Genomic DNA, 15,817 nt, shown 5'->3' with positions numbered 1-15,817 from the left:
ATTAGCAGAAGTACAAATTGGTAATTAATGAGTTCTGTTATATCACAGATTATTTTTTCTACAAATTAATTTCTAAAAATATTTATTTATGTTATATGTATATATGTGTGCCTAGGGGTATGTATATGCACCACATGTGTGCAGAGCCCTAGGAAGAGAGAGGAGGGTACCAGATCTCTGAAACTGGAGTTACAGATGGTTGTGAACCACCATGTGGGTCCTGGGAACAAGACCTGGGTCCTCGGCAAGAGCAGCCAGTGCTCTTATCTGTCAAGCCTGCATGTGTGTAAGCACACCACATGTGTACCTGGTACCTGTAGACACCGGAGGACAGCATCTGAGCCTGCATGTGTGTAAGCACACCACATGTGTACCTGGTACCTGTAGACACCGGAGGACAGCATCTGAGCCTGCATGTGTGTAAGCACACCACATGTGTACCTGGTACCTGTAGACACCGGAGGACAGCATCTGAGCCTGCATGTGTGTAAGCACACCACATGTGTACCTGGTACCGGTAGACACCGGAGGACAGCATCTGAGCCTGCATGTGTGTAAGCACACCACATGTGTACCTGGTACCGGTAGACACCGGAGGACAGCATCTGAGCCTGCATGTGTGTAAGCACACCACATGTGTACCTGGTACCGGTAGACACCGGAGGACAGCATCTGAGCCTGCATGTGTGTAAGCACACCACATGTGTACCTGGTACCGGTAGACACCGGAGGACAGCATCTGAGCCTGCATGTGTGTAAGCACACCACATGTGTACCTGGTACCGGTAGACACCGGAGGACAGCATCTGAGCCTGCATGTGTGTAAGCACACCACATGTGTACCTGGTACCGGTAGACACCGGAGGACAGCATCTGAGCCTGCATGTGTGTAAGCACACCACATGTGTACCTGGTACCGGTAGACACCGGAGGACAGCATCTGAGCCTGCATGTGTGTAAGCACACCACATGTGTACCTGGTACCGGTAGACACCGGAGGACAGCATCTGAGCCTGCATGTGTGTAAGCACACCACATGTGTACCTGGTACCGGTAGACACCGGAGGACAGCATCTGAGCCTGCATGTGTGTAAGCACACCACATGTGTACCTGGTACCGGTAGACACCGGAGGACAGCATCTGAGCCTGCATGTGTGTAAGCACACCACATGTGTACCTGGTACCTGTAGACACCGGAGGACAGCATCTGAGCCTGCATGTGTGTAAGCACACCACATGTGTACCTGGTACCGGTAGACACCGGAGGACAGCATCTGAGCCTGCATGTGTGTAAGCACACCACATGTGTACCTGGTACCTGTAGACACCGGAGGACAGCATCTGAGCCTGCATGTGTGTAAGCACACCACATGTGTACCTGGTACCTGTAGACACCGGAGGACAGCATCTGAGCCGCTGAAACTGGAGCTGCGGCTGCCTTTGTGCCGCTGTGTGGTGCTGGGCTCCATCACGGATCTGCTGGAAGAGCAGCCGGTGCTTGTAACCACTGAGATGCTCCTCTCTCTGGTCCACACAGATGAATTTTTTATATTTGTTCTGTTAGGGAGAATAATCAGCAAATTTACTAATAAGGATTCAGTTTTGCTTACTTCATGAAGTCTGATAACTTATTATAATGTGCTGGATCTTAAGAAAATGTGTAATGTCAAAGATAATTTCTTATTGCCCTTATATCTATGTTAGATTTTTAGGAAAGCAGGTAATGGGTATTGTGTTAATTCACAGATGCTTTCTCTTCATGTCTGAAGAGAATGTCAACGTCATTTTCAAACTCTCCTCCTTGGCACATGTGTCGAGCTGCAACACGCAAGTTAGCAAGTCCTGATTGCTGGATGCACTGGCCAATCACACACATTTTCATCCTGATTGGGCCCTCAGGAGCCTGTAGGTGGTCTTCTGCAGGCTAACTGCAAATCATAGACCCTGTGAGAAGGGTCATACAAACACTTCTCATTGCATCAAATATGAGCTTAGCTAGTAATAGGAAATGTAGGACTCATAATGTGTAAGGCTGAATAACTTCCTACGACTCTCCCTTTCAAAGCCATTACTGGGCTCCATTTTAACATAATTTACATTATTGTATCTACACTAGAATGACTGGACTCATCTTAAGGAAAACTTCTGCAAAGAGATCTAGTTAAGTGGAAAGTAAAAATGCATGATGTTTCTAGACTTCTTTCTGTAAAAGCCTGATTTTCTTGTAATTAGTAGGAGTTTGAGGACTAGGGAGCTAACTCAGTAACAGAACACTTGCTTAGCATTCAGGGAGCCCAGAGTTCAATTCCCAGCACCTCATAAACAGGGCATGGTAGTGCCCATCTGTAACCCAGCACTTGGGCTGTGGAGGCAGGAAGGTCAGAAATTCAGAGTCATCCTGACATCGTACATTCAAGGCCAGTCTAGGATACATGAAATGTGTCTCAAAACCCAAAAGGAAAGAAGGGAGGGGAAAGGAAGAAAGGAAACAGGAAGGAGAAGGGTAGGGAAGAGTTGCTGTTTTTCTATGGGGTTATTGAGTTTAGTAATGCTAACTGAAGTCATTGTTTGCTCCGTGATACTGTTCTGTGTGTAATGAAAGGTTGTGCATCATTCATAAATGATCACACCGTTATCATTTATAAGGCATTTTTCAATACAGTCCTGCACTGTGCGCTGGGAGGCTTCCCAGCACCTCGGTATGGGTAGAGGACAGAGCACATTTTAATTTTAATATCAAAAAATTTCCTAATACTGGATCTGTTTTATAATGCAGAATAGTAGCAATTTGCCTTCTGATCTGACTTGTGCAGTCTTGTGTGTGATTCTAAGACCCCGGGCGGTCTTGGCCTCAGCTGCACTCCTTCCCTCTCTGTGCATGGAGGCAGCTTTCGTGGGATTTCAATCCGGTGGCGTTTCTTCTAGATTGTGATGCTGGTGAATGAGAACCCTCTGCTGGCAGAAGCAGCCGCTCTCGGGAAATGCTACAAGGTGCTGGATCTGATCTGCGAGAAATGCATGAAGCAGAGAGACATGAACGAAGTGCTGGCTATGAAGATGCATTACATCAGCTGCATCTTCCAGAAATGCGTTGGCTTCCTCAAGGAAGGGGAGAACAAGCTGGATACCCTGATCAAAAGGTACGGCTTCTACCATGCCGTGGGGAAATACGCTCAACACGCCTCCTTCTAGGAAGCCTGGTGACCTGGGGAAAGATTATATTTTAGTGGCAGCAGACACTGTTGGAGTCATATGTAGTCTCCCAGAAACAAGGGATAATGATAGACCCAGATAGAGTTTGGTAATTTTGTTGTTATTACTAATTGGCTCTTGAGGAATCTTTCACAGTGGATCAGTGACCTGGATAAGACCACATGGCTAGAAAATGGCCCACGTGATGAGAAGAAGTGTATTGTGATGTAGGCTGCTGTACTCTTCCTGTGTCTGTTACCACACCTGGCTGGGCTGAGTGTGACCTTTGCCCTCTGACCACAGGGATCTCACTAGAGTGCAGCTTTCCTGAGAAGAAGGAACTGAGTCATGAGGCTCATTGAGAGTTCTCCTTCCTCCTGTGGACAGCTGCCTAGGTCATCAGTAGCTGGCCAGCCTGGGGGCAGTGCTCAGCCCTTTGAGGCAGGTGTCACCTTTGCTTGCTGTCCTTAGATCCTGGAAACTTGTTCAGGCCTACTGTTGAGTTTGGACACCTTGAGTCCCTCTGCATAAATTTGAGGAGACCCTAGCAATTTTAACAGGAAACCGTTAAAAGCTTTTGGGTCTCCCTAGGAGGGAATGGCTTTAATGATTCACCTTGGACTGTTTACAACCTGTTCTTCAGCTTGTTGAAAGGCAGAGCTTCGGATGGCTTCCCAGTGTATCAGGAAAAACTGATCAGAGAGAGCATCAGGAAGTTCCCATACTGCGAAGCCACGCTCCTCCAGCAGCTGGTTCGAAGCATTGCTCCGGTGGAAATCGTAAGGCTCCTCTCTTCTGTGCTAACTGTCCAATAAGACCCAGCCACTGCTTCTGCGGCCCAATGACAAGTTCTCTGTACCCTTTGCTTTTATTGTTTCGGGAAACATTTAGGAGCCAAACTGGAAATAAGTTGGCAGCGTTTCTCTACATCAGAAAGTAGGTAGTTGTAAGAGAAAGAAATCGTACAGCTCTGTGAATGCTGTGCCAGTTGGATACCCATCTGCCAAGGGCTAGAGGCTCACACACACACCTTGCTGGCTGCAAGAATTACTAGTGGAAATTTCCTGAGTGCACAGACGGGTCCTCTAGGGCACCAGAGTTCAGGCTATGGGCCACAGCTGGGCGAGCCAACACTAGGCTGGCTGTGCTTGCAGACAGCAGTCTCAAAGGGCCGCTGATTCTTCTGTGCGACTTTAGTGCCTTTAATTAGGAATGTTCTATACTTTAAACAAACAAACGAACAACCAGAACACGCTGTATAGTCTCGCTCTAGGAAGTAAGTTTTACTGCCATTGTTTTACATTACTTCGTCTTTCCGTCATATATTCAAGTGCTGTCTCACAAGACACTCCATGCTTTTCCTGTTTAGAATAGTTTTCTGTTCACCATGCCAATTCACGCTTTTCCAGGCATGTCAACCAAATCCTGTATTAGCCTTTAGCCTGATGTAGTCCCAACAACGTGGCTTCCTTTGTTCACGTCTCTGAACCTGCTGTAGACCTTATTATCATCCTCAGTGTGAGAAATCAAGCTGGAAGGGGGTTCCAGGTACTCCTGGTGAAACGATTACCCCTGGGCAGTGGTTCGTTCATACCGCACGGCCCTGGTCCTCTTACACAGAAGCGCTTTTCTCTTTTTAGTACAGTTGGCTGTTTACCATGTGGGCTTTTAAAAGATGGGGCAGCAAACTGTGAAGATAAATGATTGTGGGTGACCATAGCAAGCTCTGGCCAACAGTTAAATCAGTAGGGGCTTCCTTCACATACACTCAAATAACCAAAGCTAGCAGACCAGACACGATGGCTCAGGAATGGACTAAGGAATCCTCCCACTCGCCCATTCTCCTCTACCACATAGGCTCACACAGGCGTGTTTGTGTGCACAGACATTGCCTGTGGGTCACATTCCCTCCTCAGGCAGGCAGAAAGAACAACGGTCTGTCCCGCGGAGAAAGTGCTCTTCACACAGTCTGGGCTGCATGTGTGTCCAGTGGAATAAAGGCTGTCTCTTATTTACATGCAAACTAAATTGCTCTCTGTTGGTGAGACGTTTGAAGAGTTATGTCAGAAAAGTGGCCTGCAGTGGCTGTCATGCAGAGTCCCCAGCACTGGTGAGTGGTAACTGTTATTGCACCTCCCTGAGAGAGAGCAGAGCAACAAACCTAGCAGCCTTGGGTTTTCACATAAACCCTCAGTGCCTCAGAGGGCGGCCGCTGATAACCTGAGTTCAGTCACCCTATTCAATGGTGGAAAAAAAGCATCAGCTCTGAGTTGTGCCTGATCCCCATGTGTATGGTATGCCATGGCCCTCATGTGCCAGCATGTGCGCACACCCACAAATGCATACACTAAAAAAAATTTTTTTAAGAATAAACTTTCTGTTTATGAGGCCAGCATAAGGCTCAGCAGGTAAAGGCACGTGCCACCAGCCTGAAACTTGACGGTGGTCACAGAGAGCCTCTTAGTATCAGATAGATAAGGTAAAATTTGTGTTTTAAGTTCTAAGAAACTAACTCATGTCTGCCATGCATGGAGGTAGTGACAAGCCAGTTATGCGTGGTCTGTGATGGACAGACTGACTTCCACTTTTAGTCCTCTGGCCTCCACCTATGCAGCCTTGGCATACACCCACACAATACAGAAAAATTAAAAACAACCTTTTTTTAGAGTCAGAGCGTGTCAGCATTTCATCTTAGCCTCACAAAACAATAATTATGTCCTAAAGCATAATGTTTAATTTTTTTTTCTGGTGATTTACTTTGTCAGGAAAGGGTAGTAATAAAGTTGAGTGGCATTTAATGTCATTTAGAAAGATCTCCCTTTCAAAGGTTTTTGTCCTTTAATAGTTTCATATTCTGAGTTCTACCTAGGAGGCCAGGCCTGACATTTTCACTATTTGGGATTAACCCAGGAGAGTTATAAGTTCAAGGTCTGCTTGGGCTACTGAGCAGATTTACAAGGAAGATAAGCAGCTTCATAGGATCATATCTCCAATAAAAAGCAAAAAGAATACAGAGAATGTAACTCAGCGATAGAACACCCACCTGGCACGCACAAAGACTTACTCTAGTCCCCCATTCAACAAGCAAGTTCTCTAAATACTTAATGGGTTTCCCAGATAGCTACCATCTGTGGGTTTGTGGTATTGCAAGTTCCTACACCTTTAAGGTAACACCAGCTCCTTGCTGTAATGTGAGGGTCACAGACTAATGACCATGACAATCACTGTTGCTTCTGCCAGTTCTGGTGCCTGGGTCCCCGATGCACAGGTTTTGGTTCCCTTTGTGTGTGTGAGACTCTGACTTCTTCTGACAGACCTCAACAGGAATTGTGACACATGGCTTTCTTTAGGAAATCTCAGCAGAGCACTGTAGCAAGTTTTATGACAGAGGGTTTACCTTGTCTATCACTTTTTTAAACTCATGTTTTTACTCTAAAGAGTACCATTGCCATTTTGGTGTCAGCATCAGCATGCCCAAAGGTAGATAACAGCCAGTGTTTGGTGAGGTGTGCTCTTTCTGGTCCTTCTCTAGATAGGAATAGTTTACATGCACGGCCATGCTCTCACAGTAGATCACACGCACGGCTGTGCTCTCGCAGTAGATCACAGGCATGGCCGTGTTCTCGCAGTAGATCACAGGCACGGCTGTTCTCTAGCAGTAGATCACACGCACGGCCATGCTCTCGCAGTAGATCACACGCACGGCCATGCTCTCGCAGTAGATCACATGCACGGCTGTGCTCTCGCAGTAGATCACACGCATAGCCGTGCTCTAGCAGTAGATCACACGCATAGCCGTGCTCTCACAGTAGATCACATGCACGGCTGTGCTGTAACAGTAGATCACACGCATGGCCATGCTCTAGCAGTAGGTCATATGCATGCCTGTACTCTTAACAAAATGTCCTGCATTTGGTCCTCAATTTCAGCTGGAAGAGTGTGAGTATTGAGTGCTCCCACAAGGCTCTTATCTTAATGATGAATCTGTCTCAGGCAATTTTGTAAAGAGATACTTGAACATGAATGTCATGATTGTAATGTCTATCGAATGTATGATTCTCTATTCATTGGTAGACGAGAACTACCTTCTGATATAAAACTCCTTCTGCATATCTTATCCCACAACTAGAAGGACTTATGAAGCAAAATTACACTGATTTTTAAAGATTTGGTATAGTATTAAGCCCAGTATTTGACATTTTTGGTATATCTTGGTAGTATCTGGGGTATTTTAACAATGCAGGCCCCTGAACTACACTCTCGGAATTTCTGATTTAGAGAGTATGCACTAAGTGGTTGGACCTCCGTTTTTAACAAGGGTGGTGCATGTCAGTATTTGAGGACAATGGCTGTGCACCTGCATTCTGGATGAAGTGTGAAATTCACTAGGCTCATTTTGCCTAAATGTTTCTTACCACTTCGTTTATTTCAAAACAGAATCCTTAGCCTTCTGTGTGGCAAGTTGTTCTGATTCAGGACTTGACAGTTTGGAAAGCAGCTTTTTAAAATGCTTCTTGAATTCCCTGAATATTTTTAAGGCTATCTTCAGTGTTCAGGGAAGTATGGGACGTAATTCTCAGGTGACGTCTGGTAAAAATCCATTATGACAGTTGGTAAGATAAGAGAAAAACACATTCTCATGAGGAAGTGGTAAAGACTCAGGTGAAAATTACAGAAAGTGGCAAAGTTTTGCTTGAGAATAAATGTGCAAAATTTAAGAATCCAGGACAGTGAACGGGTAGCAGGTAAGACCAGTTAGAATATCCTGTTACTTTTGCTTATCTTCAAAATGTTTCAGTGCCTTTGTTTCAGGTAAATACTTACCCTTTTCATTTTCTCCATAAGTTTTTAAAAAATTTTCACAACCTTTTTTTAGCAGTCACATAACATGAAGTTTCACATTTTAAAAACTTCTTGATGTAGTTCCTTCAGTATTTATTAAAGAGGGTAGAATATTTGAAAGTATATTAAAAATGCTTTAAGCATTGAGATAGACATTAATGAGGGCTCTGTGTTTATTCCATAGGGTATCAATATTGACTTGATGTCAATTCTCAGTAAAAGAAAATCTGCAAGTTCATTGTCCTGTTCCTGAAGTTATTGAATAATACTAATTGTCTATGATTGTATTCCAGAATAGGGACACTTTCTTCCTCTCATTTATGGAGATCAGGCCTTACTTGTTATATAATTTGTGTAGAAGAAAGTACATCCGAAAGATTGATTCTTCTTCATAGAGTCTGTGTCATGAGCATTAGCGGTTTCTTCCCCGCTACTGTTTCTAGTCAACACCGCCAGTAATCTCTCTGTGGGCTTCCACGGGTATTTCAGTGGATGTTCTCTCTTCCTCACACTCCTAGGGTTCTGACCCCACTGCGTTCTCTGTGCTTACCCAAGCCATCACAGGACAAGTGGGTTTTGTGGATGTTGAGTTCTGCACCACCTGTGGGGAAAAAGGAGCCAGTAAAAGATGCTCCGTTTGCAAAATGGTAAGAGTGAAATTCTTCTAAACTCATTGATGTGTGGGGAAGACTGCTCCAAGCAGACGACTGAATTCACATAAGTGTAGCAGTTGAAATTAGTCTTATAATAAATTCTAGTAAGTAAACATACTAGATTATTAATTAATTAGCATATTAAAGAGCAGCTCAGCAAGAGAACTTCCCGTGTGCCTCAGTTTCTACTACCACATAGGAAAAAAGGAGATGAAAAGATAAAGAAGAGAAACTGGGTCAGAGAGCACCAGTACATGGGTTGGTGTGGCGAGGAAAAGCCAGACTGGGACAGCTCACAAACATGTGACATTTCAGGTTGACTTCTGTCTTCATCACCTCCTCCTTCTTTAAACCAGCGCTTTTTAACTGCCAACAAAGGGCAATCCTTCAGAACTCCACTTTCCCGTTTCCTAGAGTCTGATTATGTTCTTCTCCCATTCTGACCCAGTACACACGAATGTGTCCAGTAGACTCACTAAATCCCACAGGTTACATTAATCTGTTATTTCAAGGTTGAAACTCTTCATTATTTCGAGACATCAGTATCTACCAGCATCATCTGCTTCTCTAGATTTACCTGCTTATGTTACTTTCTAAACTAAAGTCTGTTTGTCCTCTGTGAAGTAGGGCTCATGGTGTAAGAGCTAGTGCACCTAGAAAAGCCCTCTGAAAGCAACGTTTACGTTCATAGTCACACTTCTTGTGGCAGGCTGCCTTCAGCTGGGGCAGTCTGGAACCTGAACATGTTCTCAGGGCTGTGCTAGAAGAAGAAGTAGGCAACCAGAAATGCAAAGGGATTTTTTTTTGAGTTTTTCAGTTTTGTAAATAGAAGCTGCTCATTCATTTCCCAGTCACCCAGACCCAAATAATCACACAGAAACGATATTAATTACAACATTGTTTGGCCAATGGCTTAGGCATATTGTTAGCTAGCTCTTATATGCTAAATGAACCCATTTCTATTAATCTATATATCACCACGAGGCTGTGGCATATGGGTTAGGTTCCAGCATCTGTCGCCTTTGGCAGCTACGTGATGTCTCCTTGATTCTGCCTTCTCTCTCTCTCTCTCTCTCTCTCTCTCTCTCTCTCTCTCTCTCTCTCTCTCTGTTATATATATATAACAGATATATATATATCTGTTCAGTTTTCCCTCCTGGCTTTACTCTGCTAAGCAAGAACAGAAATACATAGATACAGTGAACAAAATCAACCTTAAATTTGTACCAATAGACCAAGATCTATACCAATGCAAAGTATTCATCTTTATATCATATCCCTCCCCCACTGTTTTTAAGAAAGAGATTGACTGTGATCATTTAACCATTTATTATCAACCCACTTTAAATGAAAACATTTATAAACTATCATTTTGGGAATTTGGTCATTGTTTTCTCCAAACTGCTTCCTGTTTATTGGGCAAAGTATTTTTAGGGTTTATGGATGCCTTTCAGGAGAATCTTGTTCCATCAAACCACATTAGCCTGGAAGTAATGCACAGGTTCCCATCCTCTGTGGAAACCAAAGCAGTACCTCTTTTCCAAAGTAAAATACCCTCAGACTCAAATTCTGAAGTCAAGATACCTTTTTATATTTCCTTAGCTTAGTAGCCCCCAGAATCAAATGTCTCTCTGCACTCAAAAAACTCTAAGAAAACACGATAATATACACAATTCAGACTCCCCATGTATTTTCCATACATGGCTTGTTCATTTACTCTATTACTTTTTAGTATTTATTTTCTTTGCTCCTTTAATATATGACTGTTTGTACTTCTTTTTCGGTCTATACCTATTTTTTCCCTAAAGCTTACTTACATTTTTAAACACACTGTGACTCATTTAGAGATCTTTTATGTCTCAGTCTGTTCTGTTGTATATCTGAAATCCCTTTCTGACAAGGAGCATTTTAAAATGGTAAGCAGCATGGTCATGACAGCCCTGGATGATGGCTCCGCCTCTCGGTCTTTCAATATGGTGGAGGCACATTTACGACTGCTCTTGTTCATTGCCTCAGCTCCAGGGATCCAGCGGGTCTATGTTGCCACCATTAAGCAACAAGCCACGTGCTGCTCACAGACCCCTTAAGTGCTCCATAGCAGGACCTCCTTATGACGCCAGAGTCATTTGTGCCCCCAGCACAAACCAGGAAGCCAGCTCTTGAAGGAGCTGTGCAGTTTTTCCTGCTAATGCTGCCAGGAAGCCTTCTCTTAAAGGAATCATGCCTCTACTTGCCTCTAGCAAATAGAGTCCACCCGAGAAAATGCTACTACCAAGAAGCCGTGCTTAACTCTGTTCTTTTCTGTCTAGAGTTCCTTCCCAAGCTCTCTCAGGTTTTATGTGGCTGTAGTTGCCCCATGTTGGCTCCATTATGTAAATGGAGGCTGCTCGTTCATTTCCTGGCTGCCCAGGCCTGAATAATCACACAGAAAGTATATTAATTACAACATTGTTTGGTTGATGGCTTAGATGTATTTTTTAGCTAAATCTTACATCTTAAGTTAACTCGTTTCTATTAATCTGTGTATCATCATTAGATATATAGCCTACCAGTAAGTTTCTAGTGCCTGTCTCCTTCAGCAGCTGCATAGTGTCCCCTTGACTCTTCCTACTCTGTCTCTATCTCTGTTCAGATTTCCCTCCTGGCTTTACTCTGCTAAACCATTGGCTGAAACAACTTTATTCATCAACCAATAAAAGTAACACATATACAGAAGGACCTCCCATACCACAGTTTTGTTTTCTATTGAGACCATGCTCAAATCCTAACTCTCCTGCCTCTACTTCCCAAATATTGGGGTCCCAGGTTCTTAAAATGCCAGTTACCAAATGTTCCATAGACTCTTGGACCAATATACAGTTAAATTATGTACAACCAGGCATCATATAATAGGTTTTTCTTTAAGTATGGGAAACAGCATCTTTATAGAATAGTTCTTGGTTTGATGTTTGTTGGGGAACCATCCAATTCTAAGTCTTAAAATGAAAACCAATTTGTAATGGATTTTAGGTAATATACTGTGACCAGACCTGCCAGAAAACACACTGGTTCGCACATAAGAAGATGTGTAAGAGTCTGAAAGACGTTTATGAGAAGCAACAATCCGAAGCTGCCAAGCATAAGAAGCAGGAGGAAAAGAGTATGTACCCATCCAGAGCTTATGCTATCCCTTTGCGAGTGACAAGAAGGCTCGGTGTCACTGACTCTACATACAGAGGAGCTATCCCTCCTTGAGGGGATAATCAGCTTTGGGACACACATAGAACACAGTCATCTGAGACAACATGACATTCCAACAATGTGGTTACACCATGTTTGACTGTCCTGGAGTGGTGGGAGTCTTCACGGGTCACTCGTGGAAGGCAACCAGACACATGACATTCTAATGATGTGGTTACACATTTAACTTCCCTGGAGTGGTGGGAGTCTTCATGGATCACTCGTGAAGGGTTTTTAGGGTTATCGAATAGGCCTCGAATGTCCCAAAGGCTACCACAATACTTTAAAGTTAGAAGCCTTTACACTTTTAATTACAGTTCGACATTATGAATGAGATTATAGTTTATTTGTAAATGATAGATCAAATTTTAGATCTGATGTGCACACTCCACTCTGCAAGCATGAGAGCAATGTATTATTCATCTTCCCTTCTTTCCAGAAGAGATGAGAGACTGCTTTTGCTCTGTAGCTCTGAATTGCTTCTACAGTGATTCTCATATTCCAGGGACTTCCCCATCCTGGGAATATATCCTGCTTTCTTGGAAGCTTTAGCTGGAAAGCATTGGCTCTGTACAATCAACTAACTATTCCTAGTCATTTTCATGTCTACTCATAAAAGGTGGCTCTTCTATCGTTTCGTGTAATTGAATGGTGTGCACACAGTTTTTTTGTTTGGTTGGTTTTTGTTCTTTTTTTTGTTTGTTTTGTTTTGTTTTGTTTTTCGAGACAGAGTTTCTCTGTAGCTTTGGAGCCTGTCCTTGAACTAGCTCTTGTACACCAGGCTGGCCTTGAACTCACAGAGATCTGCCTGTCTCTGCATTCCGAGTGTTGGGTTTAAAGGCTTGTGCTATCATTGCCTGGCACAGAGTTATTTTTTAAAATGAAACATTTGCCACTAAGAGACTAGTCTTCCTATTTTGCCTTCTTTGCTGTGGATCAAACTTTTTTTTTCTTTAAGTTTCCGAGACAGGATTTCTCTGTGTAACCGTAGCTTCCTGGAGCTTGTAGACCAGTTTGGCCTTGAACTCAAAGAGATCCACCTGTCTCTGCTTCTGATACCCAGCTGACTAAACATTTTTAATCCTGTGTTGAGGACAGAAAATAGGTAGGCTTTTATCAATAAAAATTAACTAAGTCTGTTACCTTCTCAAGGACATCAAGTTAATTAAATGCAGATTTTTGTCAACCCCAGACAATTCTGATGCAGAGTTCTGGCCTTAGAACCACACAGGCTTCCGTGAAGCTTGGAGTAAGTACCCAACCCATCTTCTCAGGGTCACTACTACTAGGGACAATAGTGACAATTTGAATAAAAGTGAGTGATAGACTGTCCCACTTAGAGACTGTGATTAATAGTGTGACATTACTAGACTGTCTGGCGCACAATAGCAACAAACACATTTTTCTCTTTCTCAGACGGGAAGCTCGATGCCAACTCTAACCATGTTACTGAAGATCAGCCAGAGGCTGAAGTGGGCATCTCCCAGGAAAATTCCACTCCTGATGACCCTGTGGAAGGAGCCAGAGAACCCAGAGATGAAGCTGGACTGGCCCACGCACAGGATGCTCCTGCAGGGCCCCAGCTGTCTGAGGAGTAAGCGCTGTTGGCGGTGGCCAGCGTGGGCTGTCTTCATCCCAGCAGATTCCTGCAGAACTCATATGAATGTATCTTCATTGGCTGTGATGCTGCATGGCACGGTGCCAGGACCGTGCATCCCTAGACTAGAGGCTTTCAAGCAAAGCTACCTCCCACACCTTGAATTCATGCTCATTTCTGTTCTATAGATGAACAGGCATTTCTACGGAAATTATTTTCTTTCAAAATGTAAAAAAAAAAAAAAAAAAAAAAAAGTCCATTCCTCTTCTGGCTCCCCAGTGATTGTTCGCAAAGGAAAACAAATCCCCTTAAAGGAGAAACAAGTTAAAAAAAAAAAAAAACAGGGAAGATGTGAAAGAAAAATAATGTTTAGGGGGAGAGAAATCATGGGTACAGAAGCGGGCTGTCAGAAAAAGCAAAACTTGCCTGTGAATGAAGTATATCTGAGTAGTTTTTATTGTCCTGCAGCTGGACGCCCAGAGCTGTAATGAGGAACACTCTGTTTAAAGAGCTTTGCCGTAATGCAGCCTGCTGTAGTTCAGATAGAAAATATCAAGAGCGCTGTGAACCCAATGTTTTCTGCAGCAATAATCTCTATAGGATTTGAGCATTCAGAAGGGTGGTGTTAGCACTGGGTAGTCACTGTACACGCGCTTCCTGTAAAACCACACTCTTACCCGAAAGGCCAACTTTTATCTTCCTGTACACTCCCATGAGCCTCATCCTACCCACAGACTGTGACTTATAGCTGTCATTTTAAAGGTATCCTGCTCTGTATTTTAATGTATGTGGCATGTAAGCCAAGTTGGTGTGTCATGTCTGATGAAGGTGCTGTCTTTCAGTTTCCCGTTGGTTTTAAAATAAATCTACATACATACACGCTTCATCTTGTTTCAGAATTTATGCCAAGGGGCCGAATGTTAGAGACGCTAACAAGTATGAAGGCTAGCAAATATGAAGGAATGACGTCAAGGTTATATAGTGTAAAACAACTGGTTCTTCCCTCACTCAGCTGGTCAGATTCCTGCGGCCTGTTGATTCTAATCTCCCTTCTTGCCATTTTTCTTCCAGCCCAGCACACTTGTCCTTCCATATGCTACGATCGTTGTTCAGGGATGACTCCATGTGAGTAAATTCACAGTTAGAAAGTTAACTATCCTGTTTAAGCCTGTCAGTTGTAACAAGCTTCCCTTGCAAAACGAAGCCAGGCATCAACACGCCTCGTCTGCACAATGATAAACCCTTCTGGTTGTGAGCGAACAAACCATCCAGGGCTCTCTGTATGTTACAGCGCTCCGTGCATTATAATGACTTTGAATGCATGCTCACGCCATCTTCCTCATGCCTTCCTAAGTGGGCTGTCAGCCGCACACTATGCTAGGCTCTGACAACCTGCCTAAGAACCCTGGAATCCATGCACCGACACTTGGTGAGTTCTCTGGGTGTTCTTTTTTGCTTCATGTGTCCCGGAATTAAGGGATGAAGAGGCCTACAACACAGAAACACTCATAGTACCCACCCCCATCTCCATAAGTCCTAAGAACACTCTGCAGCCTTTTACCCCACACTGTGTTGCAAACTCAAAGTAACAACATCAGCTTAGATGGGAATTTAGCCACACTGCATGCCTAGAACTCATCTGCCCCCACAGTGGACATGCACTTCCTTATATGTTATTCTCTACATAGGTCTTTGTCTGTAGCTGCTGTTTCTCAGGTAACTCTAATACATCAGGTAGTCTTGGCCGGTTTGGGCTTATAAGTGACCCCACACCGAGTGTCTTAAACCACAAATACTTATTTCTAAGAGTTGTGGAATCTGTAAGTCTAAAATCAGGGTGAGGCTTGGTTGGCCCCTCTACATGCAGTCTCCTCCCCTACTGCCTAGGGTTCTTGTTTCCAGAAAGTGCTCTGCATCCACCAAGGGAGAAACATAAACAACCTGACTACAATCACTTTGACCTACTGTGGTATCCTGCCTGCAAGATACCCTAGTGCAATGGCGGCACAGCCTTGCTTATGTAACCAACCAACATCTGATTTGATTTACGGCCCACTCCAGGAGAAGGAACCCATCCCAGCGCTGCTTGGTTTACTGAGAACCTGAGACTAGACAGCCCAGGGATCTAGGGTAAAGCCGAACGCTACTGTTCTACTGAAGGAACTTAGCAATAAAGTGACTCCTAATAGCGTTCTGCTGTCCTCACGGGTCAGTGCCTGCTCAGTCAGCATCAGAAAAACCTGTAGTTGGCATTTTCTCTGGGCCACCAACCAGCTCCCAAATAAAGACAAGGAGACTCATTGTTATGAATGC

The 15,817-nt window shown here is 43.8% G+C and overlaps 1 protein-coding gene across 2 annotated transcripts in view; it reads left to right on the top strand.

Moving 5' to 3' along the window:
* Window positions 1-14,390, top strand: part of Ankmy2 (ankyrin repeat and MYND domain containing 2) — a 53,148-nt gene extending 38,758 nt beyond the window's left edge. For both annotated transcript variants that reach the window (XM_087911833.1, XM_087911832.1), the window contains 5 exons: window positions 2,927-3,141; window positions 3,837-3,972; window positions 8,554-8,682; window positions 11,698-11,827; window positions 13,324-14,390. In XM_087911833.1, coding sequence (XP_087767959.1) covers window positions 2,927-3,141; window positions 3,837-3,972; window positions 8,554-8,682; window positions 11,698-11,827; window positions 13,324-13,505 — 792 coding nt within the window. In that variant the 3' untranslated portion in view covers window positions 13,506-14,390. The remainder of the gene's footprint in view (window positions 1-2,926; window positions 3,142-3,836; window positions 3,973-8,553; window positions 8,683-11,697; window positions 11,828-13,323) is intronic.
* Window positions 14,391-15,817: the final 1,427 nt, after the last annotated feature.

This window comes from Myodes glareolus, chromosome 11 (assembly GCF_982192425.1).
Source record: "Myodes glareolus chromosome 11, mMyoGla1.1, whole genome shotgun sequence".
NCBI lineage: Eukaryota > Metazoa > Chordata > Mammalia > Rodentia > Cricetidae > Myodes > Myodes glareolus.
This window is presented reverse-complemented; position numbering and strand designations above follow the sequence as displayed.